Genomic DNA, 26,560 nt, shown 5'->3' on the forward strand with positions numbered 1-26,560 from the left:
TCAGTACCTCAGAAGCACTTGGCACGGTGTCCATCCATCACCAGGAAACGGTGCCATGGTGGCCGATTTCATTTGAACACTGACAAATGTACTCAGTGTTGTTCTAGTGAACTCCGTAAGACAAAGTGCTGTGTTTATTTTTATTTTTGCTGTCCCTGAGGCTTAGCAATACCAGATGAGGCTTATAAAGTCATCACCACAATGCTAAAGGTTGCCATTAGATGAAAAATATTCTGTAAAACTGTTCAAACAGTACGTCTGGAAAGCACTTTACTATCTTCACAGATATTTCACAATCATTAGATAAGGTTTATCCCAGGTGTGGTGAGCTGAGAGAACACAAGAACAAAAGCTCAAGACTAGCATTTTAATTCCAAAATTTAACTCTTTACTAGAGAAAACAGCCTACACAATTAGCAATCGCTGCTAAATTTAAGTCAAAACAATAATAAGATTTAAAGACATGGAAACCACTAAGAACAAATAAGATTTTTCTTTCATTAAACTTAATTCCTATCAATCACTGTTTAACTTTGGTTTTCCTCTTTCTACTAAAGTAGGAACTTTACTTTCCTTATAATTACAAAGGAGTTTTGTTGACATAAATTACACTTGTAGAAATCACAATGTCCTGAGCCCTTAAGCCTTTAAATAAAATAAAATAAAATGTGTCAGAGCCTGTAGTAAATAAGTGGCTTTGAATCTACTGGCAGACTGGACACACATCTCCACATCTTACCCCGTGTCTAATGTTTTGTCGATTTCAATCCATTGGCTGAGACTACCTGAAATAAAGGCGACACACAGACTTGAAAGATAAACTGTACTTGATCACAGTGCATAAAGTCAGCAAGAAGCTTAATTACAACTCAGTTTTCATTTTGGTATAATGAAGCAGCATATAATCAAGTCTCTTCATTATGAAAATTGTTATAGGTCTAGGAACCAAAGAAAACACTCGTAGAACAGCATTATCTATCTTTTCAACAGATTCCCCTATAACCAGCACGGTAACTCTGGACTCCCCACAGGGAAGCAGCCTGGTTCCACAGAATGCTCCTCTGGCTCGTCTGGCTGCAGGGGGTTTGCAGGGGTACGTCCCCCTCCAGCAGCACGAAAGCTCAGCTTTCATTAGCTGCTGCAGTGACTTTGGAACAGCTGCCTGAATGGTGATCAAAGCCTCAGAAACTCTGCTCTACTATCTTTTTGATCAAACAAGCCCAAGCTCAAAAACCTTGAATCCCAACAAAAAATAAAGTGAAGAGAGTACAATGTTAGTTTCTGAAATTTTATTATTTTAATACATACATTTCACAAACAGAAACCTTCTAACACCACACACAATTCCATAACCAAATGTTTCAATTTTATCAACATTCTTTAACTATTTACACTGTCTTCCCTCCACGAAAGTGCAATCCAAGACATCTCGACAAGAAATCTTTACTGACAAGAATATATTTTTGAGCTGGTTTTAATGACGTCCATCCATTTTCTTTTCTTTCAACTACCCGGAATAATAATAAAGTCAACAGGACATTGAGATGAGCTGGTTTAGGCAGCGTCCTAGTAGAGGAATCAAAACCCCGAAGAGCACTTTCTCCTCAGCTCCTCTCCAACCTCCAACGAAAACGACCAAGGCTGCTACCACGAGACCGAAGAGAAAAGCAAACTGGAGCCACCAACTGGGCTCAGGAGAACAGACGATGTCAAGCACTGGTCTCACAGGACAAAACCAAAGATTTCAGCAAGTTAGTTTCGGTGATCTACTAAGTTATGCATCAGTATATGTTTGTTTCAGGGTTTAAACACCTAATAATATTCTTTCCTGATGCGTTAACTTCCCCCAAACAGATATGAAAATACTTTTTACTCCAAAAACGAACTTCTTTTACAAAAACTGGAAATTAGAGACTATTTTGGGAAAGCTCTTTCTTAATAGAATGGGATAATTCACCCCACTCCCCACTGTCATGGCCAATGTCTCTCTCTTAAGGGCTAAATCCAGTCTATCAACTGCTTCAGATGCAACCAGAAGAGTGGAGAGCTGAGCTGGTCTAAAGAGAAAATGACAAGACTGTCAGAAAGTCTTCTCACTAAACTAAAGCAGATAGTTTTGTTTGTTCAAGTTATGTAACTCCTTAAAATAAATGATAAAAAAAGTTAGAGATGAAAAATCACATTGACATTACTAGTCACTTATGAGTGGTTCACATTATTGAACACTGCTCATCAGAAAATAGATCTCTTGGGTGACTAATATCCAAACCACATCACAAATAATTTTCTTTTTTGACATATTCCAATTCCCATTAAGGTACTCAGAGCTAAGTACTTGGAGAAAACCATGAGGAAAATATTAAGGTCATCAGATTTCCAAAATAAGATTTATTCTTCACATTGTTGCACACTCAACTATATTTTATTCTAAGATCAGCCAAATTATCCCTTTTAGATGAGAATGCAATGCCTTAAAGGCAAAAGATATCCTCAGATATGATACCCAGGTCTCTCCTTTTACATAACTGCTGCATCCAGAGAATCCTAATTTTATCATTAAAATAAAGGCCAAAAGCAAATTTCACCCAATTACAGTGAAATCTCATCATATTTACTTTTCAGGGAATAGCAAACAATACAAGTAGAAAATACTAAATGCATCATACACAACACTCACAGCGGTTTTAGACTGAGGAGCTTGCTGAATGAGATCTTTGTGGAAACTTTAAGTTTGAGGACAACAATATTAGCAGGCTTCTCTATAAAAATTTAGGCAGGTTAAAGAACAGCATTACAAATATTTTAATATTCATTTTAAATTCAGAAATAAAATCCTAATGGTACTCTGAAGACAAGAGAAACTTACCAATTTTTATACTTGGGTACATGAGAGAATCAACAGGGAAACAATTCAATTACAGCATTGTGTATTACAGACAAATGTGCAAGGGTCATGTCCATGGAGCTCTTTCAGTTGCATCAAATATTGTCAGACCAATAATGACTGTCTGCTTCTTCCAGGCACTGAGCATTGCCCTCACTGTGAAATATTTTTCAGATCATCAAACACCAAACTAGATGTGGTAAACTGAATTACAACCATCCAAACTGAAAGACGAAGCATATTAGTCAACAATACTGTTTCTTTAGTGCTGTGCTGCTTCAAACAAAACAGCTAACATTTCATGTAGCAGAACTGAAACTCACGTGCAATAATGCCTAAACACTTCTGAGAGGAAAAACAACTGTTTTTCCGAGAAAAAAAATTACATAAACAAAATGAGCAATATAAAATGTTCACATAACCCCAAATTTGGCTACCCATAATTATATTTGCAGCATTCTTTTGGCACATATGCATATTATACTTGAAATTATCAAATTCATTTTTGAGAAATCATATTCCAACTCCAATTCTATAAGGTATGGGGTGTCAATCTATTAAAATCCTCAAGATCTAATGAACAGAAGGCTGTATTTTGGAAGCCCAATGCTCTGGCTAATACAGTTACATAAATTATCATCTTGTTTCACCAATGGTAACGTACCATGGGGATCTTTAAAATGATCTATTTTCAAACATATTGTTATACATTGCAATCAGTGATTTTCCAAAATGAATACACTTAAAAAGAAAATATTAAAATTATTCTTTTCTTCATATCCTCACAAACAATATTTTCCTTTCCTTCCTAGGGTCAAATCTTAGATTTTGGAAACTCAATATTAAATGGGTAAAATGTGGCTGTGAGCAATTTTGGGGAAGATAACGATGGCAATGACTGTTCTGAAACTCCCCAGTTAGGGTCTGTGCTGTGAGTACTGCCCGGGAGGAGTTCACAGGGCACTTCGACAGTACAATCTATATAAATCAGTACCGCCCAAATCGAGTCATTCCCGATCTTCCTTAAGAGCTAAGGAGACCAACTTCAAAGACTCAATTCAAATGACGGGGGTCTGCCCTTTTGCCCTCTTGAATCAGTGTCACCATTTCCACATTCATTTAGTATATTCTCTCTGTTCTAGGATGGCTTAGCTACAGATATTTGCAACACCAATAGCTTTCATATATCTTATAATTTGGATATTATTTTCAGTATGAAAACAGACAAACTACAACAGTGACAGAAACAGCACTCGTGTCCACTCAAACAACCTGTCTGTGAGGGTAAACTGCAGGACAGTGCGTGCGGCCGAACGCCACCACAGGACAGACTAACACTGTCAGCTCTCCAGGCACAGGCTTACATTCATGTGTCACATGGTTTTCCAAGGCCCAGAGAAGATCTAGAAGTGGGTCTTCAGACGGTTAGCACTTCAGTAAAAGCTTCCTCGCACTCCTACCATGCTCTTAGTTTATAGCCACGTAATCCCTTCCTCAACTCACCCCATCCCCCCATGACCTTCAAAGCTGCCTGAGAGACTGACTCTCAGGGATACCAAACTGCTACCCCAGACTCACAGGGGACCCATTTGGGCTCTGGTCAGGACCAAAGACTGACACTCAGGAGTCAAGAGAGGGCAAGGGGCAGCCCCATTTTAGTGGCACACACACAAAGGAACTCTCTGTTAAATTAGAAAAGAAATTAATGTCACAGAATGTTTCCCTATAAAAGATATGTAATAAAGTAATAATATCAATAAAATAGCTATTACTAAAGCAAAGCTTTCATCAATAAGCTTCAAGAACTTTGAAGGAGGAAAATGGCTTCACGAAATGGTAGTCCAGGTTCCCACAGTGTGGACACTGCTGGACGTTGCTGTACTCGGAGAAGTACTGCATCCCGATCCGCACGTCGATCACGGGCTTCCCGCAGTGCTTGCAGTTCAGGCGGGCCTGGGGGAACACGGACACCATCAGCCACCACCCTTCTGCCCCACAACACTATCAAAGTCACCCCAACCAAAATGCCAGACTGTCACTTCTGGAGAACTGATAAGAGTTTAGTGAAGAGTCCCCTTTATTACCAAAAACAGGGTATGCAAGGCACAAGATGTACATTCCAGGATGCAGGATGAGTCTGCAAGACTGACAACTCCTAATTTCTCTTCTGATACGTAGCTCCACTAGTAGTTTCATCTACTGGTAAGAAGAAAATTCTAAACTTGTAAACTTCTCCACTAAAGTCCCCCTAACAATTGGAAACCCCTTCCCCCTGGATTTTAAAGAGTGGCTGAAGCTGATGTCCCTCACCCAAACCTGCAGGAAACTTTTTTGAAGATTCTGAGGTTATTTTAAAAATTCATTTTTCACTTTACTCCTTACTACACTTGTGTTTTCTTTGATGTAAAAATAAAATTTCCCTAAAATATTCTAGTAAAATTAATAATCCAGGAAGAAGTGCTATGTTTACCCTGAGGCTTCTGGACCCACTAGCAAATTCTATCTTCATTCATGCCTGGCCTTTCTCTCACAGCACAATATTAAGCTTGGAGCAATAAGCCCCAAGACTGAAGTAAATAACCAGAAATTATAAATACAGCAGACTCTCAATTTAGATTCATTCTAAAAATGTATTAGGAAGTATAATCCCATTTCGTCCTCAAAACACTCCTCTGAGGTAGGCAGTAGCATGTGACTTTTAGATGATGAAACTGAGGCACCTGGTGAGAAAGGAGCATGCCCAAGACCACAGGTCAGGAAGCAGAAAGGCTGCAATTTGGACCAAAGGAGCTTCCCCAGGGCCACACTCACTTATTGCATGGACAACCTTTCTGTAACTGGAAAGAAACATCCTTTAACAGACTGATCTTTCTGAGCAAAGCTCTCTCTTTATCCTGTTATTCGTTTCTCCTAACTAACGACTGGTTATTGTAGACTCTTCTTATTCCTTGGTGGTGTCTAACCCTAACCCTACACAGTGAATATAGTTAATTGACTTTTTTTTTTTAAACTAAACAGTAATCAAATATGTTTTCCATTTCAGTAGAGGATCAGAAAATAAAGGTCTGGGCTTCAACTGTTTTAAGGAAGAAATATACAGTATGGCAATAGGCTGAGTATGGCAGGACGACATTCTGCTTTCCTACCTAAAGACAGCAAATAATCCCACCATCTGTCAGTGCCGTAGCAGAAAGAACACCAGACTGGGAGGCAACAGGCTTTACTCATGGCTGTGACACATCTGTGTGGACCTGGTAAACACTGCAATGATTTAGGCCTCTGTTGTACGTGGAAAATAAGGAGCTGGACTAGATCTCCAGGGCCTTTCTGGTGCTCACAGTCTATGAGGGACAGACCCAAACATTCTCCTACTTCCTCATTTCTCTAAAAGAACTGTTTGTGGTGTGTGTGCAAAGGGAGGGAACCATTTCGTTTCATTTCTCTCATCTCAAGAGCTGGCATTAAGGGACAGTGCATATTATAAAATGCTCCAGTGAGGGGGCTAGCCCCATGGCCGAGTGGTTAAGTTTGCATGCTTCGCTTCAGCAGCCCAGGGTTTCATCGGTTTGGATCCTGGGCGTGGACACGGCACCACTCATCAGGCCATGCTGAGGCAGTGTCCCACACAGCACAACCAGAAGGACCTACAACTAGAATATACAACTACATACTGGGGGGGCTTTGGGGAGAAGGAGGAGGAAAAGAAAAAAAGGAAGACTGGCAACAGATGTTAGCTCAAGTGCCAATCTAAAGAAAAAGAAAAATGCTACAGTGAGTAACTAAAAGACTATGATATCTCATTTCCAGGGCTAAGTTTAAAAAAGGGAATGTGGTCCATATATTAGAACAGCATAAAAGTTGTCAATCCTATAGCATTAAACGGCAGGCTACGAAGGACCACTGCAGGGTCTCGGGGCCATAATCTTCTTCTGAGATCATTAATATAGACGAAATAGAGCTGAAATACTGACTCTGCCCACCTTTTAATTCAACCGACAGTTATCTTCTGAATAAACTGCTAATAGAAGGATATTCTCTTTATAAAAGTCAAACCATAATGCTAAAGATACAAAACTGGAGTAACTAATGAAGTGTTTGTCAGTTACTTATATTAAAAGCCGGGCTTGGTCACTAAAGAGTGAAGGGAAATCTCTCTCTTACCCATGAAAATCAGGGAATTACAGAACAAGTGATTTCCTTTCCCCAAGCCGTGGAAATAAACTGAGACATTTCCAAGGATTTTGGTTTTTCTCCTGTGTTTCTGTGGACTTATGTGACATGCCTTCTCGTGTCACGCTTCCCTTGCCTCCTGAGGGCAGCTAGCATTCAGAGGCTCTCCTAGCATCGGAGAACGCCTCCTGTCACAGGGATTTGGGGACTGCAGCTCTCTCGCGTCAATCACAAGCACCTCAGACGGCAGGCCGTGCTGGGCAATTGCACTGTCCCTCAGAAAGGAAGCAAAAAGAAAATCCTGGCTATTAAAGAAAGTAAAACCTTATTCTTCCCTTTAAATAATAACTTTTTCTTACTAACAACTTAGTATATATTAACCATATAAAACATTAGAAAATATAAGCAAGCAAAAAGAAAACTAAAGGAGCCACTCAGCATCCCTCCATCCAGAAACCAGCTCTGGGAACAGCCTGGCAGGTCCCTTTCATGTCCACTTTTTACAAGCGGAAGCATACTATTACGCCATTTATAACCTAGTTTTTTGACTTAAAATGCTGAAAATAGTTCCAAAATAGTTATACATTCATTATTCTACACTACATCTTTTTAAGGACTGCATAGTATTCCCATAACAGCTGCACCATCATTGCTAGACCCTGGGGGAGTTTTATGACTGATCCTTACTGCAGCATCTTCTCTGTGCCCTCATCCCCCCCGCAGCAGGACCACAGTTCTGCCTCTAGCTCTTCCACACTCACTTGGGGACAGAAGCCAGGGATCACCCACTGCTCATTCCAGGGGGTCAATACCAACCTGACAGCATGGAGAGGCAGCCAGGATGTCATAGGTGTACATGGTGCCCAGCTGGTGCCAGCTGCCGTCCCACCGTGACTTACACTTGATGCAGATGATCTTGTGAACCCCTTCCAGGCAGTCCACGCACACCGCGTACAGGTGCATGAGTCTCCCTGTGCACAGAAGACACACGCTGAGAGTGCTCATCAAGGACATCACCTTTCGTCTCCAAAGGCAATACAGAAATGGCTCATCTATCAATTCTAAGAAAACATTTTATCATTCGGATAAATACAAAAAGCAAAATAGATGATATTTATCACATATCCCCCACGTATCCTTTTAGAATAATGATGAATTACTAACTATTGTTAACAGGACGTGTACTCTAAGTTCAGTCTTACTAAACAATTCCCTCAGTTCACTTCTCTAACATGAGCAGCCAGGTTTATAGTGGGTGTCCAAGTGGCCAAGCCACAGGAGCTCAAAACCAGCCTGTGAGATGCCGGACTTCTGCTCAGAAGTCTCTGTGTGGTACAGTGAGACTGAAACAGCAATGCTGGTCCGCAGTCACCGGCTCTCAGCCACCGACAAGTCCCATCAAAAAGAAGTCAAAAGTCTGTCTTGGTATTGGTGGCCCAGAATTATACCACAGCCAAAACTACTAGGTTAACTGTCCTGGTCTCTAAAATTGCTCAGCCATTACCACATCTAATTTAGGAGCCAGAATTATAACTTACTTGTAAGTGGTTTTTTAAAAGGAGTTCAATGTCTTGTTATTTACTGGGCTCCTAAAAGTCATAACGCATTCCTCCATTATTTATCAAGATCTAATGCTTGTCAAGGAAAGATGTGTCCCTACTTTATATGGAAGGGTTAGGGTTCAAACAATCAGGAAAGAGTGGGAATGTACAGGATCAGCCTGGGCAATGCGTAACAGCAACAATGCCCTCTGTGCGGAGATCAGGGACCTCCACTGTGCTAACACCGTCGTCAGAACACACACTCCTCAGGGGCTTCTTACTCAGAAGGTGCTGCCCGCTGCCATTCACCAGGCCATGGCTCTTTACCTTTCAGTGGTAAGGACCAGCCTGCTCCGTACAGTGAAAAGTGGTACACAGTACTTAGAGGGAAATCTTTTATTGCATTTGCTCACAAGACTCTCTCCCCGTCCCTGAGGGCAGGAACCATGTCTTATTCATCCTCGTAGGCTGAGTGTCTAGCACAATGGCTGCCACATGGAAAGCACTCCATATTGTATGTCGGATGAATGGATGGGGCATGTTAACAGCCAAAGACACTGGGGGCCTCTATGTCAAAAATGGGATAGGTGACAAGAGCTTCTTGTGGTACTGCCCACCTCTGCTCTAGGGCACTGAAATAAAAAGGTCTCACACGCCAGGCCCACTCAGAGTGGCCGGGTGTGTTGCAGGATGTCAGCCCAAGCATCCAGGAGCCACGGGATTTCCAGGGGCTTCATTTCCTAGACTGACTTGCTGCAAATCTCAAACATTCAAAGACATCTGTGCGCCGGCTAGGAACGGCAGGGGCAGGGACAGACACAGAGTGTCAGGTGTTGGCAGCAATGACCACGACGACGAAGTTGACAGGGAACTCTAACTGAGTGCTTGCCAAGGGTCTGGCACTGTGCTATGAGGCTACGTGAATCCCTTCAGGAACCCTCACAGTAACACTATGCAGGAGGCATTCTTGTTATTCCCATTGCAGCTAGGAGGAACTGAGGCTGAGGGAGCTGGAGTCGCTTGCCCAAGTTGAAAAAGACAGCAAGTACAAAATGCAGACGTAACTTCATGTCTGTCTGACTCTTCATCACCAGGCACACTCATGGGAACTCCTGGCCTGGACTGAGTCTCTAGACTGGTTTCATTACTATTACACAAGGTCCTAAACACAGAGATTTTTAAATTTATAAACTCTAGGGTTGTGAGTTCAAACAAAAAGTAGATTCCCAAGAGAATGGTCACCTGTGGTTCTAAGTGGTAAAGAAGCCTAATAAGAACTTCCCAATTAGATCAATCTTAAATTATTAAAACCAAACAAAAACATCTTCTCTGAGGAGGAGTCAGAGAGCAGAGGCTGGAAGTGGAGGCCGGGGAGGCCGTGAGGGGTGGACGGCAGGGCTGGGCGTAACCATCCCCACAGTCCACCACTGGAAGTCACTGGCTGTTCCAGCAGCAATGTGAGCAGCTTCAGCTGGGATGCTGGCCTGGAACACGGCCTTTCTACTGGAGCTGAAAATGCTTTACAGAAAACCTGGCTGGAACACTGTGATGAAAGAAATGATTTATACTGGCTTGCTAGAAAAAAGATTGCATGGACTTCTCTGAGCTGTGGCAATATAAACACTGATGCACGTCAAGGCCCTGCCTGTGGCACGCACTTGTCTGACACTCGATAAAACACTCTGATCTTCAGATTTTATCATCAACAGCTAAACTTCTCGAGACCTCCGCAGTGCATGCCTAACACATCCACTATCTCTTCAGGGATGCATATGCACTTGTGTACACACACAGTTCTCAGGCCCTTCCAACTTTCATCTCTCTCCACCTACTCCAGCCATCCCTTCAAGATGTGGTCTTGGGCTCCGCCACACACTTCCTTTTCCTTCTCCTCTCTCCCCATTCAGGAGCTCTCCCACTCTCAAGATTTTAACCATCACTGCTATAAAAACAGGCTTTCAATGTTTATCCCAAATGCTCATCTCCAACAGCTTGCAAGACACCTCCACACAAAAGTCTCAACATCCTTCAAACCCAACACACATCAATGCCCTCATCTTTTGTGCCCTGAGATTAGGTCCCTTTCCCAACTTTCTCTACTCCTGTTTGTGACAGCATCATTTATCTATCTGGTCTAGAAGCAAGTGAGTCAACAAGGACACATCTCCATCCTGTACAGTCAAGCGGTCCCCAAGGCCGTAATCTTTCCTTTAAAATAATCTCTTGCAGATATTCCCATCTCTCAGTTCCCACTATTATCACACAGCAGTCTCTCACCTCCTTCCGTCTACATTAAGGATGTAAGTCCCAACTCTCTGTACGTAGGTTCCACCCCTTTCAAACAACTTTTCTCCCAAGTAATCATCTGCTTTAAAATGTTTTGAAAACCCTCCAATTCATAAAAAACATGGCAAAGCTCCTTATGAAGGCTTGAGAAGACACCCACAGCCTGTTCTCACCTACCCTACTTCTCTTCCACCCTAGAGCTCTGCTCCACCACACGGCTCTCTCGCTGTCTCCTGGCTCGTTTGAGCCACCATTCCTTTGCTCACATAGCTCCCTCCCCTCATCAATACAGACCTGATGTGGCTCGACCTGCTTATCAAAATCTAGCCCACCTTTGGACATCTGCCTTCACGTTGCCTCCTTTGACCACCCAGGCCAAAGCGGCCCTTTCCTCTTTGGAAATTGTAGGATACAATTAATGTACATAATAATATCCAGGAGTTACTAATTCTATAGGTGGTACTAGTACTTTGGCCTGACAGTTACATTTGTATAAAAGCATCTTACATCCTAAAATTATAAACTGATGATAGGCAAGGAGCGATAGTACCCTGCACATGTACGAAATTCATAAGTTTGACTGGTTGATGAATAGATTGAATGAAAAGAATTTGTCCATCATGAATAGAAAAAGAACAGTACCACTCTTATGTAGCCGATACCCTTGTACACTCATTCATCTTCACAAAGAATATTTCCAGTCTTACAATGGTGAAGTAAAGGTGTTTCCACCTACTTCCCTTTAAAATGTCCCCAAACAGTATAAAGAACAAAAAACACACAACTCCATCTTTCATGAAACTACGAGGTACCTGCAACCCTGAACCAAAATACGAGGTCAGACATCAGATGGAGGAATGGTAAACGGTTTAGCTCTGAGACTGGACACAAGCACTGGACACAAGGGGAGAGTGAGATGAGGTGCTGAAAGTGAGACGGAGGCAGTACAAGTAACCCTATATTCTATGCAACTTTTCCATCAAGAAGCACAGTCTATCAATCGTCCCCTGAACCTGGGCTAGCTTTACAACTTATTCTGAAGAACAGAATGTGAGAGAAGTGATGCTCCACAGTTCCAAACTTACACCTCTAGAGAGAGAGCATGCAGCTCCCACTCTCAGCCTCTTGCACAGTGTCCTGAGAATGCCATGTGAAAAAGCCCAGCTGGCCTCTAGGAAAATGAAAGACTATGAAGAACAGGAATGAGCCATTCCAGCTGAGGCTCCCAAGGCCAACCAGTCGACCGACTGTTAGACACATGTGAGAGGCCATCCCACAGAACTGTGAGAAATTATAAATCACCACTGTTTGAAACCACTAAGTTTTGGGTGATTTATCTTATAACAAAGGCTAAGATATAAAGGACTAGGTGAAACTCCAGACAATGAATGAGACCACTCCCTGCACCTTTATAGCTCCCTTTCCCTGCTGAGAAAGGTAAGACAAGAGAGTGCAGCCCTGAAACAAGAACAGGACACTATGAAAAGGAGCTCTTGGAAATAATAAATATACGAGCAGAAAATCTTAAACTCAGTAAAAATACTAACCTGTAAACTCAAGGAAATCTTCCAGAAAGCAGAATAAAGATTAAGAGATGAATAGGGCCAATGAATAGTACAGTATATGTATACTATACAATATATATAATATACAATGTATATGTAAAGTAAAGGATCCCCCCACCTCAAAAAAGGTATTAATCTAAGAGGTCCAATATCTAACAGTTTCACAGAGTATGAAAATAAAAATGGGAGGAAATCATCAAAGAAATAAATCAGAAGAAAATTTCCCCAAACAGAAGACCCTAAGTATAGTCATATAGCCAAGCAGGTGCCCTGCACAAAGAATCAAGGAAAAGACCCCCATCATGGTGGAACTTTGGAGGGCTGGGAGAGAGAGACAGTCTCCCAACCCACAGGGGATGGGAGCAGAGCAGGGGACAGGAAAAAGAGTAACATTAGACTCTGCAGCGGTGACACAGGAGGCACTGAGGAAATGCCTTCAAGATTCTAAGAGGAAATTATTTACAACTTGGAACACTAGACCCAGCCAAGTAGCAACCAAGTGTAAAGACAGAGTCAAGACATTATCAGACTTTCAAAGCCTCCAGACATCTACTCCCATGCTCCTTTTCTCAGAAAGCTCCTGGGGATGTTTCTTAACAAATTGAGGAAATAAACCAAGAAAAAAACAAAATATGGGATCTAGGAAACAGAAGATAAAAATCAGGAAAGCAATTCCAGAATTTCTAGAAGGGCAGCTATGGAGCAGCAGGTACTGAGTACACAGGACAGACAGCAGCACAAAGATGAAAGGCTCCATGAAGGAAATTTCTAGGGAAAAAATTCATAAAACGTCTGACAGGTATGTGGGAATGTTTCTGAAAGGTGGTTTGTAGAGACGCTGGAGGGTGAGAACCACCAAAGTTTTGAAAAAGGCTAAGCAAATGAAAATGCGAAGCAATTAACTTTAATGAAATCAAAAGACGTCCCAGAATATACTGTAGTCTATGTAGGAAATACATTCATACTTCTTGGCTCAACACTAAATATTTCCATAATCAGAATAGTAAAAACATTAAGGATTTAACCAAGAAGTGTGATATATTATCCTGAGAGAAAGGGGAAGACGCAAGAAAGCATAAATAGCCATCCACCTTAAAAGTCAGTTAATAGGTAATATCTAACATTAGAGATGAAGAGAGCAGTTTTGAAATTACTGTAATTTCAAGTAGAAACTTGAAGAATCAGTGAAGATTTGAAAGTGCTTATCTCTGGGAACCAACATAGCAGGGTTGGTGGTAAGAAGACAGGTGGGGATGTATCATTTTTACTACAGGCTTTTTTACCACACTTTTAAAGTTATAAACATGCTATATATCATGTATCCCATCTTTATAAAAATTCAATAGTTTTATAAGAATTGACAGATTTCTCACTTATTCTGACCAATCCCCTGTAATTCAACTTACGGCTGAAACATCCCCAAGTCCTTGAATGTTCCCCACAGCATGCAACAGCTCCCCACACTTCAGCACCAGGGCAATAATCCTGCATTTCCCTTTTGCTGCTTATCAAGAAAGTCTCGTCTTTCATAAATTTCAAGATTAACAGCTTGGCTCTCTCTGACCCCTACTTTCTCTCACTCTGTTATGTTTACAAGGATCAAAGGGAATACACAGCTTGCTGGGCATACTGACACAGGTTTCAAAGACAACTATTTTACAGCAAGTGACAGATTTATGCAACTCCTTCTCTATATTTCCTCCCAATTATGGAAAACTATACACCAGGAATCCTCTCTTCAAATTACAGCAGAACAAAAACGTCAAATTACCCACCATGACAAATGTATTTGGTACAGCGACCTCAGTTAAAAACCCCACCACCACCTGCACAACCGCACTGGGCCAAGCTGAAATATTCAAGTGTCACCCAGCACCTGACTAGAACAAAAAGTGCTGGCGGTTAAAATTCAGCCAAAGCAGGGCCATGCCGTTTTGTTCGCTATTCGGTTTTTAGCAAACAGAAAGCTGGCAAGGTGAATTAACACCTGTACCTTGAAGGTGACAAGGAACATCGTATTCAATCTCATCGTGTCTCGATGGGCTTAAGAACAGAGTTCCATCCACCAGTGGGAACTGTTCGAATACAGGGAGTGCCCGGTGGCACAGTGCACAGTTCACGACGTTCCTGTGGCTGGCACTGAGGGCAGCCAGGATGAACTTCCGCAGGTCCTCGCCCTGGCCCATCTGGGCGTCGTCCTCCATGCGCACGTGGAACGTGTTCAGCTTGTGCCTAGGGATGTGAGCGAGCAGCTCAGAGAGGTCCAGGCGCCGTAGAAACTGCACAGGTGCGTCAAAGTGGGCCCCCCTGTGAACCGACAACCCAGCCGGATTGTAATCAAAGTGGGCATTCCTGAACACGTGGCCCCCTGCCACCGCCTTCTTGTGTGGCTCCAGGTGGATAGCATTCTTTAAGAATTCCCCAAGGTACCTGGAAGCACGGGGGCCGCTGAAGTGGGCAGGGGAGAGGATGGAGTAGCCAGTGGGTGGCGACTGGCCTGGGGAGGCACAAGGGGAGCGGGCCCCATAGGCCGCGGTGGTAGCCACCACCTTCTCTTGGGAGTTCTGCCGGTCCACGGAATGCCGGCGGGGGAGGTCGTGGTTCAGGCCTTTCTGGGGCTTGTTCAGTGGCCTGCACTTTTTTGCCTCCTCCACTGCCTCGCCGGGAGGCCTCCCCGTGTTCTTCTCTGCCCCAGACTTCTTCTTTTTCTCATCTTGCATCCGCTTCACCTGGTACCAGTCTGTGTCCTTCTTCAAGTGGCCCTGTCCACAGCGGCAGGAACAGAAGCGGAAGGCCAGGTCATAGCCCTTCTTTGTCCACATGTTCTGGCGGCACTGCTTCTCATTCCAGCTGCGAGCCCGGCCGATGCAGTTGAACTGGACCAAGATGCTGCTCTCCCACTCGTAGAAACACTGCAAGTGCATCCAGGTACTGTATGGGCACTGCTCATTATTGCACACCACCTTCTGGGAGTCATCCTTCTCCAAGTCGACCGGCCTCCCGAAGCTGCAGATCAGGGGCGTGGCACAAGGCGCTTCTGGAGAGGAACATAAAGAGAGAGATTCAGCACACAGGCTATGGGATTCCAGCTGACACTAAGTCAGAGATCAAAGCCATGATCTTGCATTAACTCATTCATGCCAAAGGTACAATTTTTCTGGTGTCAAGATTTGTGCCACTGGAAAAACACCAGACAGGATTAGACAATATTTACTATTTTTTCAGGTATGATGTTGTGCCAAGAGAACCTATTTTCTGATATTTGTTATCTGCTGAGAAACACACCATGAGCTCTGAAAAGTTCAAATCCCTCACAGTGCAATCAGCTGTTCGGCAGTGCTTGAACGGGGTAGCAGGGGCTTTCCTAAGCCGTGGGCGCAGGACAGGCAGGTCCAGGCTCCTTTAAAAATGAATCACCCCAGTGAACTAGGAAGAGCAGGAAGGAACTTAACCAACCAGTTCAGTGGTAGCTCCAAAGAGCCCTTTATCATGGGGTTTAGGCGATCCTGAATACCAGAGAGAAGCTGGTTTATCCCAAATTTTCTTCTAGAATGGTCTGATACCTAATGGCAGGGATCTTTGGTCAAACTACTTGTCAGTCTACACAGAATCACACTGCCAGGTCGTGAAGGAAAAAATCAGAACTCTCCTAAAGCTGTGAGGATAGAATGCAGGAACACTGAGATATTTCTACCCTATTTAATGATGTGCCCACAGGGCATCCAAAAGGCCAAGCAGGTTCCCAGAAAGGAAGGAAAACTTGTCGACACAAAGTAGAACCCATTTCTTAAGAAGTAAATAGGATTTATGAAGGCTGGGATTCCACTGGATTCCTGTTGCTTCAACGTCCATAACATTTTCAAAACGCTCCTTGGAGGGTGATACAGCTCCCATTTGGGAACCACTGGGCTTGATCACAAAGGTTCCATATGCCATGCTCAGTTTAGACTTTATCTGTTGTAGCTGAGAAGCTAAATGAGGCCTGTAAGCCATAGAGGCCCTCAGAGTTCTGCTTTAGAAAGTTCACCCTGGTAGCAGCGTGGGACATGAGGCTGCAGGCAGGGAGGCCTGCAGAAATCCGGGAGAGAAATGACCAGTGGCTGAGCTCCAGTGGCAGTGTAAAATGACTCTCAGTGCCGGGGGTGGGTGATGCTGAGGGACAGTGAACATGGGAGGGGCAGGTTTGGACAGAAGACGACTTTGGACGGACTCTATTTTGGACCTGCTGAGTTAGAAGTGCCTGTGCACCACTGAGGTGGAGAAAGACAAGACTGGAGCTCAAGGGAGCCACAAATACAAATGTAGAGCCATAAATCCAGAGACAGAGGTTAAACCCCTAGACTGATGAGCTAGCTGAAGAGGAATGTGAGGAGCAGAAAAGAATCCCAGGAAGCAACGTTAAAGGGCTGGAGGAGAGGAGTCCTCCACAGAAATTAGTAAGGAGTGAACTGAGAATTCACCGGGAAACAAGTCAGGAGAGAACTGTATCAAGACAGTCAGGAGAAAGCTGTAGAACAGAGGACTGTGAAATGTCCCCAAGTGCCAGGTAAGATCAGCATTTCTCGGCCCCTGCACTGCTGACTTTTTGGGCTAGAAAATTCTGTTGTGGGAGCTGTCTTGTGCACTGTAAGATGTTTAAAATGCCAGTAACACAACCCCCTCGATAGTGAAACCCAAAAATGTCTCCATACATTGACAGATACCCCTTGGGGGACAGAACTCCTGGTTGGGCACCGCTGGGTAAGATAAAGACTGAAAGGTCCTCCCTAGAGGGAGCAGTGTCCAGTCATGGACACCTCAGCGAGGACCGTCCCCACGGGATTACAGGGACAGTCAGAGGCAGACGGGGAGGAATGGGTGGTGTTAAGAAGGTAGATGCAGTACAGATGACCCTCCAGAAAACTCTTTCCAGAAGTACAACTGCAGAGGGAAGGAAAAAGAACGGGCAGAGTACAAGGGCTGAGACCTGAGCATAGTCCTCGACTGAAGAATGCATGCCAAAACTCAGGGCAGCTTGAAGACGTAGGAGAGAGAACATGCAATGCAATTCCCCAACTCAAAAACCTGCACAACCCCACCACTGCCCACAGAATCACAAATACTACATTCCACCAAATGGAACAGCACAGGTGATGGGACCCTCAGAGTCTTTGCAACTATGAGTGATGACTTTTGTATGTCACAATCATCCCTTTTAGGGTGGGATTCCACGGCCTCAGCAAAATGGGCTTAACCGGCCTGTCCCCCTCCATGCCTTTGATCCCTGTGGCTTCCCCATTACCTCCTGGGAGTCCACAATCCTTAAGCTTCACTTATCCAAACTCCACTCACCTAGTGGAGAAATTCACAGCATGGACTCTGCAACCACACTGCCTGAGTTGGACTCCCAGCAGCCCCACTGATAAGCTGTGTATTCTTAGACAAGTTACTCAGTTTCTCTTTGTGTCAATTTCTTCTGTATAACATGTAGATAACTAACTGACTGTACCTAATATGGTTGCTATAAGGATGAAACACAGCAGGGCCTGGTACATAGAAAGCATGCTCCCCTTCCTCCCACTCCTTCAAAGCCCACCTCTAGACACCAATTTCACCAGGACGCCCTGCAGCACGGTCTGGTCTGAACCTTACTTGAGTCCCCATCGGGTCCCCACCAGTGATGACCCAGGAGAAGACGCCTCTAACTCACATCTTTGTTGCTGACACCACTGGGCCCACCTCCGGTGCTGAATAAAGTTGCATCAGAAAAACACTGGCACATGAAACCCACAAACAACAAGCGGAGCAGAAGGGAGAAAGCGTTCTACTCGAAGACAAAAGGACCTAAGGTACTGAGGCACACGGCAGAGAAGCAGAAAAGGAGAGTGATGTGTAAACGCTGAGTAAATTAACGTAGTCACCTGGGCTGTGACATTCAGTGTTCCTTAAAATGTTAATTAGTCAATTAAACAAAGCTCAGCTACTTTTATCTTCAGTCCTTCAGAGGAATGGCCTTGAAAGGAAAGTCTCTGAAATGTAACAGCAATAACCAAAATCATATTAACTCAGGACTAATGAAACCAAACTGAAGAATGGTCTAACTATATCTTTGCAGTCACAATATCCAAAGTTTAAAACTTTAAATGCTGAGATTGATTTGGTATTTCTTTTAAAAGTACGTTCATATTAAAGAAAAGCAGACTAACAAGGAAAAAATCCTATTTATATCTTTACAAGAAAGCTGTAAATGCATCATTTAACCAATTCTGAGCACTTCCTACGTACCCAGTCGTTGGAGCTGGAAAGACTGGCAAATCGTGCTAAGAGCTCAGATAGAAAGAAATGCATGCCTGGATCACAGAGCAGGGTGCACAACTCCACGTTCCTGGCCTCTGACATCACCCATAATGGGCACAGCCATTCTCACCTGCTCTCTCCCCTCAAGACTCTACAATGAAGAGGTCCCACTCCACCTTGCCAGTCCTGCTAGTTTACATTTCCAGCCACTTTGATGTGGCCTTGTGGTTGGGGCTCAAAAACAAGTACAAAGCCAAGGGCTTGTTTAATACCAAGTAATATGGGCAACAGACACCTCACACTATTACACACCTCCAGCTGGAGGGTGAGGCTTGAGGGAGTCGGCCACTCAGAAACAGGTTAACAAGGTGAGCTGTGGGAACAGGGAGGACTTCTGACAAGGCTTTTACATCTCACGTAGCCTTTGGAGCAGCTGGCAGGCTGGCCTCTACACTCAAAGACATGATGTCCTTCAAGGCCTGCTCAAACTCATCTCCCTCTCTGCTCACCCCCTCCCTCCTGCTGTCCACACTAGAAAGGCAGCTGGGAATAAGGAGCGAGGGGTCTGGGGGCCAGTTCTGCTAGTGACCAGTTATTTGAGACGGAGCAGTTTCCTCATCTGCAAAGAGAGGCTAAAAAGGCTTGCCCTCACATACCTCAAATATATGCGGAAGCACTTTGTAAAGTTCCATAAAAACTCTCCAGGACCAGCTCTACCATAACTTTCTATCTGTGTGCTTAGCTCCCCAACTAAATGCAAACTGCTCCAATATATTTCCTACGTTTTCTATCTAATGTTTTGGACACACAATAGGTATTTAGAAAGTAAATAAACAAATGGATAATGCCATGCCTCTTTTTCAATTTCCTAAGTCTAACAATAAACCAAAACACGTAGGAAGAGATTTTATAATCCAAAAAGACAGCACTGGTGGCGTTCAAAGTCACACCTATAACAAATGAGCAATCCAGTATCACAGAAACGTATTTGCTTCTGAAAGCTGTCCCTCAATATACAAAATCCCCAGCTCCTGAGAACAGCAGTCCCACGAAGGCACACACAGAATACAGACTGATGCAGCTCAACCTTTACGGGGCGCAGGGGGAATCGGAGTCCAGTCACTGGGGGCTTGTGTCCTTCAGGATCTTAGTCTGGGCCGTGATAGCTTGACTAACAAGCAACATGGGAAACCTTCCTTTATGTAGAGTCAGCATTGTTTTGAAAAATATATACAAGCCCTCCGCTGCCTGTTTTACAGCATCATCATGGAACATTCAACACTCAGTTTCTAGTTCTCCCTGCCCAAGTGAGAAGAGTCAGGGCTCCTCTCGTTCTGGGTAACAATCTCAAGCAGTTATCAAGTCTGGATAGCAGGATAACCAGGCTAAGCTGACTTCAGCAGTCTGTCACTCTACCCAGCTTCTCATCCTGTGTCCCTCCTCCCACTGAGGTCTCCACGCTGCCGAACTATTAAAGGGAAGGATCTGACAGGAGTCATTTACAAGGGCTGCCCAACAAACCCAAACCCCTCGACAAATCCATTCACACTCACAGGAGCCCTGTAAATCAGGCACTGTCACTTTAACTGTGAAAGCACCTGCTTTTTAACTGTGAAATAAAATGTTTTCACCCCTCTTAAAAAACTCCCCAGCAGACAGAGAGTTAGGGAGTCTAGAAGTCATCCCAGGCTTTCTAGGCAAAGCCTCAGGCAGGGCCTGGTCATCTTTTTTTCTTTTTTTTTTTGAGTTAATGATAGGTTACAATCTTGTGAAATTTCAGTTGTACGTTAATGTTTGTCATTCTTGTTGTAGGTGCACCACTTCACCCTTTGTGCCCACCCCCCACCCCACTTTTCCTCTGGTAGCCACTAATCTGTTCTCTTTGTCCACATTTTTAAATTCCTCATATGAGTGGAGTCATACAGAGATTATCCTTCTCTAACTGGCTTATTTCACTTAACATAATTCCCTCAAGGTCCATCCATGTTACTGCAAATGGAATGATTTTGTTCTGTTTTACAGCTGAGTAGTATTCCATTGTATATATATATACCACATCTTCTTTCTCCATTCATCTGTTGATGGGCACTTAGGTTTCTTCCATGTCTTGGCTATCGTAAATAATGCTGCAATAAACATTGGGGTGCATAGGACTTTTGGAATTGCTGACTTCAAGCTCTTTGGATAGATACCCAGTAGTGGAATAGCTGGGTCGTATAGTAGTTCTATTTTTAATTTTTTGAGGAATCTCCATACTGTTTTCCATAGTGGCTGCACCAGTTTGCATTCCCACCAGCAGTGTATGAGGGTTCCTTTTTCTCCACAACCTCTCCAACATTTGTTACTATTAGTTTTAGATATTTGTGTCATTCTAATGGGTGTAAGGTGATGTCTTAGTGTAGTTTTGATTTGCATTTCCCTGATGATCAGCGATGATGAACATCTTTTCATGGGGCCTGGCCATCTTCATCCTTTTAAACCTACTACTGTGCAAATCGTAGTGGGTGTTCAACAATGTCCTGTTGAAGGATGGCTCGATCACTCAGTACTGGGTGCAGACTGAGCGCTGGACGATGGAGAAGGGGTGACCCCTGGGGGCAGAGGCCCACTGCCCAGCTCTGGGGAGCTCTCCATAGTCTTTCAGACTCAGCCCAGGACCTTGCTCTCAGGGCAGGGCCCAGCCCCACCCTCACATCCTCAAACTTACCACAGCCTACTCTACCCTCCTTCAGCATCTGTTACCAAAAGCAAAGATGAGGGTTCTGAACAACGATTTTACCACACAGATCTCTTACATGCAATAACTCCTCTTACGGGGAACACATCCCCTTGCTTGCAGAGCAAGTTCCCCTCAGGGCATGAAGTTTCTGACATAAGATCCCCATCTCCAGCCTCCTAAGAGGCCCCAGAGCATGGTGACTGAGAATGCAGATCTCTCAGTTCTGCAGCTTACCAATTTTAAGACCTCTGGCAAGTCACCTAACCTCCCTGTGCTTCTGTTTTCTTACCTGTGAAATGCCAGGAGTAATACGACCTACCTCAAAGGCTTGCCATGAGGGTACAAGGAGTTATTACGGCAGTTTGAACAGTGCCTGTCACATAATAAGCACCATTTAAATACAAGCAATTGTTATTAAAAGTCCTATCACTTTCTGTCATGATGTAAAAAACAAAGGACTTTGAATGCGTTCAGAGCAAAGCTACAATGAGGTGACCATTCTCACTTCTCCAAACCTAAGCAGGTGGAAGAAGTGTATTTCTCCCCACAACAAACAAAGCAAGGGGCATGCATAAAATAATCCCCCAGGGGCTGGCCCCGTGGCCGAGTGGTTAAGTTCGCGCGCTCTGATGCAGGCGGCCCAGCGTTTCGTTGGTTCGAATCCTGGGCGCAGACATGGCACTGCTCATCAAACCACGCTGAGGCAGCGTCCCACATGCCACAACTAGAAGGACCCACAAGGAAGAATATACAACTATGTACTGGGGAGCTTTGGGGAGAAAAAGTTAAAAATAAAATCTTAAAAAAAAAAAATAATCCACCAAATATTTACTGACAAGTTCTAAAGAAGTAGAAGGAGTGACCTTCAAAATTCTCTTCTTCGAAGCCCTTACAGATGTTCTCCTCAATGTCAGACAAATAAGAACCTTGTTGTGTCTTTCTCAACCTAAGCAATCTTTTCCGAGGCACGTGACAGGGATTCACGAAGCACGGCTGCATGTGATTCACAGATGTGTTCCTGCAGACCTTACCTAACTCAAGACCAGCTATCCCCCGGCTGGGGCAGGATGCGGGAACGCATCCTGAGAACACCTAAGTCTGAAGTATAGTGCTGTATTTTTGTTTTATTGGTGCTTTCTAATACCAGCATTATGTCTAACATTTCTCAGTTGCATCTCATAAATTGACAGTGTGGCATATCACAGTGTTTTATCACATTTCTGTTTCAAAGTTACTGATTTTCAGCATGTTTTTCAGCATTAGTATTAGCACACTTGGATGTTATTTTGAAAGTCATAATATGGATTTAAGTTATAACAGATAATGTTAAAATAATAACACAAATGTCACCAAAATCCTTGAAGAAGTTCTATAAAGAACAGGAGCTCACATAGTATTGCCAAGGGTTAGTAGGTATTTCTAAGAAAAGGTGATGCCACTGGGTAACAAAGCATTTCTATAATTCAGCTGACTTACTAGCTTTAAAAATATGAGATGGCTTGATGCATAATTTGGGGGAAGGTGTCCAGGGAAATTTTGCACGTACTGTGAAGCTTTCATTAATATTATGTCATTAGTTGAAACCTGCATAATACAACTTGCATATAATGGGATCACACTGTACTAGGAAATAAACTGAAGGGCTGTCTTTTTTCTTGCTTAGAGATTTAGATTTTAAGGGTGCTGGGTCACTGAGAGCTACACAACACCCTCGCATCACAGGCACTGCAACCACTCACCCTGAAGGCAAGGGAGGTCCAGGAGCTCTCAGAACCAAGTCACAATACTTGAAGGTAGGAACAGAACTCCAGACCAGGGGTGTGTGTGTGCATATGTGCAAGTGCATGTACATAACTGCAGAGGAACTGCCTGGACAGCTGTTCAGCCATGCCGTGTGAAAGCCCCGGAAGAAGATGCGAGCTCGCCCTCTGGTGCCACACCTCAGCTTTAAACCCTTCTCCCTGCTGCTTCTGAAACACTACAGAACTTGATTTCGATCATCCTTGTCAATATCCTCCCTCGCCAGCACAAATATTCAAAATGTGGCCATAATCAAAACTCCCAAATCATATTCTTTACATGTGATTCACATTTATCATCTAAGTTCCAGCACAGTGTCCCCAAAATGTTGGCCTGCTTCTCTCTTCGTGAGCCCAAAATGGTACCTGGAGACCCAAGGCCAGAGCACAGCTGGCCTCTCCCCTCCCCTCTGGATTCCCAACGGCTGAAAAGACAAGTGACTTTACCTCCTCCCTAGTCTGTCCAACAGGTAAAGCATATGGCTGCGTGTTAACTGGCAGCATGGGTCACCTGCAGACCAGGTACCTGTCAGAGAACATAACCCATGACTCACTGTTCTTCAACATCTTCCAAAAGTTCAACTGAAACAATTTTTAAGAGACTTCACGGATGGTGTGCACACATTCCTCTAGATCAGAGTTCCAGTGGGGCTGTGTGGCCTGCAGCATCTTATTAAACCAGTACAGGGTTTTTCCGTTACAAAATGTAAACCCAAATGCCTTTTAGGTACATCATGCATTCTCGGGTCAGCCAGGGCTCCGCCCCAGCCCCACCCAGATACTTACTATGGGCCAGGACCCTGGAGGAGTCTGGGTGTGTGACTCTGGTGCTAGATAAAATCTACCCCTCAGTTACGCCAGGCATCACAGAGCCGGTCACCTGCACCACTGTTTCATTCCCTGGACAGACTGCTTTTAATGACATGAGCAGACCTAATAAATCTGTCTTATTTATGAAAGGATATTGCCATGGACATTGCTCAGTATTTTACAATGTCTTACAAATGGCTAAGTGACTGGTTTGGGGTTTTTTTTTTTTAATCTGATGGACACTGTCGAGCACACCACTACTTCTGTCTGCCTCTGTGTGCAACAAATCTGAAAGCCAAATTTGTGAGTTACCTCTTGTAATGATGCAGGACGTCCATTATTTTTCCTAGCAGTATTGTCCATACTAATAATATCGTCACTTATTTACTATTTATCTTATACTATTATATGTATTTTGGAAAGCCACTTTATTTTTGGAACAAGGAGCGTATAAATGATGAAAACATAAGCCATCCACTACCTCTTCGCATAACTTGCAAGTCAGTTTTACCCAGTACATATTAAAGTCTACACCTGACAGGTGCCAACATGCCCCTTCCTCGTGACTTTCAAAGTCAGCCAGAGAGGGGAGTGAAGTGAGAGGGAAGCCGGTGCTGACCTACTGCCCCCAGAGGCCCTACAAACATGGCTCCTTTCAGGAAGGGCTCCTCTCTCTGCCACACCCCTGCTCTGCTTCTGAGAGGCACCTGTGGCACAAGCACAGGAGCGCTCGGTCCTGGAGCCGCTCGCCTCACCCATTCCACACTTCTCATCCACCTCCCCGTGGCTCCTCCCTCAGCTTCAGATTTGGCTATTCACAGCACCACAGCCTCTACCTGTTCCCATCTCACTGGTTTCTCACTCAGCTCCTCTCAGACATCTCAGGCCGGCTCCTGTTGCTCAGTGCTCTGCCAGCCAACCCAGTCCTCAGTCCTCCTTGCCCCTCTGGTCCATGCAGGTGCCTCCCCTGCATCCCCCCGTCCCCAGCTCACTGTGAAACAGTGACACAGTGAGCTGGGCTGGGATTCCTCCCAACTCTTCCTGCCTTGTCTTCTCCTAAGGGGTCCTTTCTGCTTGGCTCTAACCTACAAAGCCTAGATTCCTCCGGGCGCTGTCACCCTCATGTGGGCCCAGCTTTGTCTCTCTGTAGCTCTTCTCAACAGCAAATCTCCTTCCTCACCTATCAAACTTGGGAATTCATTTCTGGCAAATACAAAAATGAGAGTCCCATATTTACCTCAGAGACTAGATGTATGCGGAGAGGCAGAGAAAAGAGCAATGAACTAAGAAACGACAAGTGACAAAGATGCAGTCACATAATCTGAACCTGCTGCTGGATCACATCACCACGGACAACTACAAGAGTCCAAGTGATTCCATCTTCTTGGGATGGCTCCTTAAGAAACGTCAATGTGGGGAACAGCCCCATGGTCTAGTGGTTTAGTTTGACATGCTCTGTTTCAACGGCCGAAGTTCCCAGGTTCAGATCCAAGGCGTGGACCTACACCACTCGTCAGCCATGCTGTGGTGGCAACCCACATATAGAGAAAGACTGGCACAGATGTTAGCTCAGGGCTAATCTTCCTCAAGCACAAAAGGAGGAAGACTGGCAACAGACGTTAGTTCAGGACTAATAATCTTCAGCAAAAAAAAGAAAGAAAGAAATGTCAGTGTAACAACTTAATAGCAACAATAACAGATTATTGTAGTTATCTAGCCTTTATTAATGGCATTAACAACTATAATGGCAACTTGTTTTAATAAGAAAAAGTCATGTTCATGGGTAATCAGATACACGAACTTCATATATAAGAATTATAAGAAAAAATGTTTATAACAGGTGCCAAGTGAAATGAGACACACACTCATGTACGTACAAGAGCTTATCTATGAGTAACCAGATACACGCCTTACCCATGTAATTTTATACACATGCAAACACATCTACTCCAGAAGCAACAGTATTATTTCCACAGTGAACAAGAAAAACTTGCATTTTACTTTCACGTACTCTACAGAAAACCCAAAATGCTCTTTCAAAGGAAAATTGCTTATTATGTTCTTATACATTTGCAAACAGAAATCGATGAAACACAAAGTAGAAAAGACAAGGGGCTCTGATTTCTTATAAACCCAAACTAGGCCTTAAAAGGAAGTTATGGTTTTGCTAACCAAGTCCTTTCACAGTTAAATTTTAACCTCACGACCCATGTGAACCCAGTCAGTTTCTGGCCTTGTTCACAACACCCAGCACACACTGTTTACTTTATGGGTTGCCCTTTCTCATGTCACTCTTGAGTGCTGGCTTGCTCAGCGCAGGCTACTGCAGGAACCTCACCATGGGGATTCTGACCACGCTCCCTACGATCCTCATCAGCCCCTGCCTCCCTGCATGGCATCAGCGTGGACCCAGCGAACCTCTTCTCCTGCAGCAACATGACTGTGAAGCCACCAGCGTGGCAGGGTACCTTCATCTTTCTTCAGACACTGCAGTAAAAGAGAATGATGGG

General features: G+C 44.0%; 1 protein-coding gene across 2 annotated transcripts; it reads right to left on the reverse strand.

Annotated features, from left to right (window-relative positions):
* Nucleotides 1-1,274: 1,274 nt before the first annotated feature.
* On the reverse strand, nt 1,275-26,539 carry HECA (hdc homolog, cell cycle regulator). 2 transcript variants are annotated; one of them, XM_046669361.1, is made up of 4 exons: nt 26,389-26,539; nt 14,440-15,483; nt 7,871-8,025; nt 1,275-4,837 (listed from the first exon to the last, which is right to left on the reverse strand). In XM_046669361.1, exons 1-4 carry the CDS (start codon nt 26,522-26,524, stop codon nt 4,673-4,675), a joined length of 1,500 nt encoding a protein of 499 aa, XP_046525317.1. In that variant the 5' UTR covers nt 26,525-26,539; the 3' UTR covers nt 1,275-4,672. The 2 variants fall into 2 exon arrangements, with proteins under 2 accessions (XP_046525317.1, XP_046525316.1); XM_046669360.1 differs by having other exon boundaries at nt 7,871-8,115.
* Between the last annotated feature and the right edge of the window lie 21 nt (nt 26,540-26,560).

Source organism: Equus quagga, chromosome 8 (genome assembly GCF_021613505.1).
Source record: "Equus quagga isolate Etosha38 chromosome 8, UCLA_HA_Equagga_1.0, whole genome shotgun sequence".
NCBI lineage: Eukaryota > Metazoa > Chordata > Mammalia > Perissodactyla > Equidae > Equus > Equus quagga.

Excerpts from the sequence above, each read along its gene's own strand:
- HECA (XM_046669360.1), bottom strand. The coding sequence starts at position 26,524 with ATGAAGGTACCCTGCCACGCTGGTGGCTTCACAGTCATGTTGCTGCAG. Across the intron at positions 15,484-26,388 it reads GCGTGGTCAGAATCCCCATG|AAGCGCCTTGTGCCACGCCC; the intron begins GTGAGGTTCCTG and ends GTTCCTCTCCAG. Across the intron at positions 4,838-7,870 it reads CTGCCTCTCCATGCTGTCAG|GCCCGCCTGAACTGCAAGCA; the intron begins GTTGGTATTGAC and ends GTGTTCCCCCAG.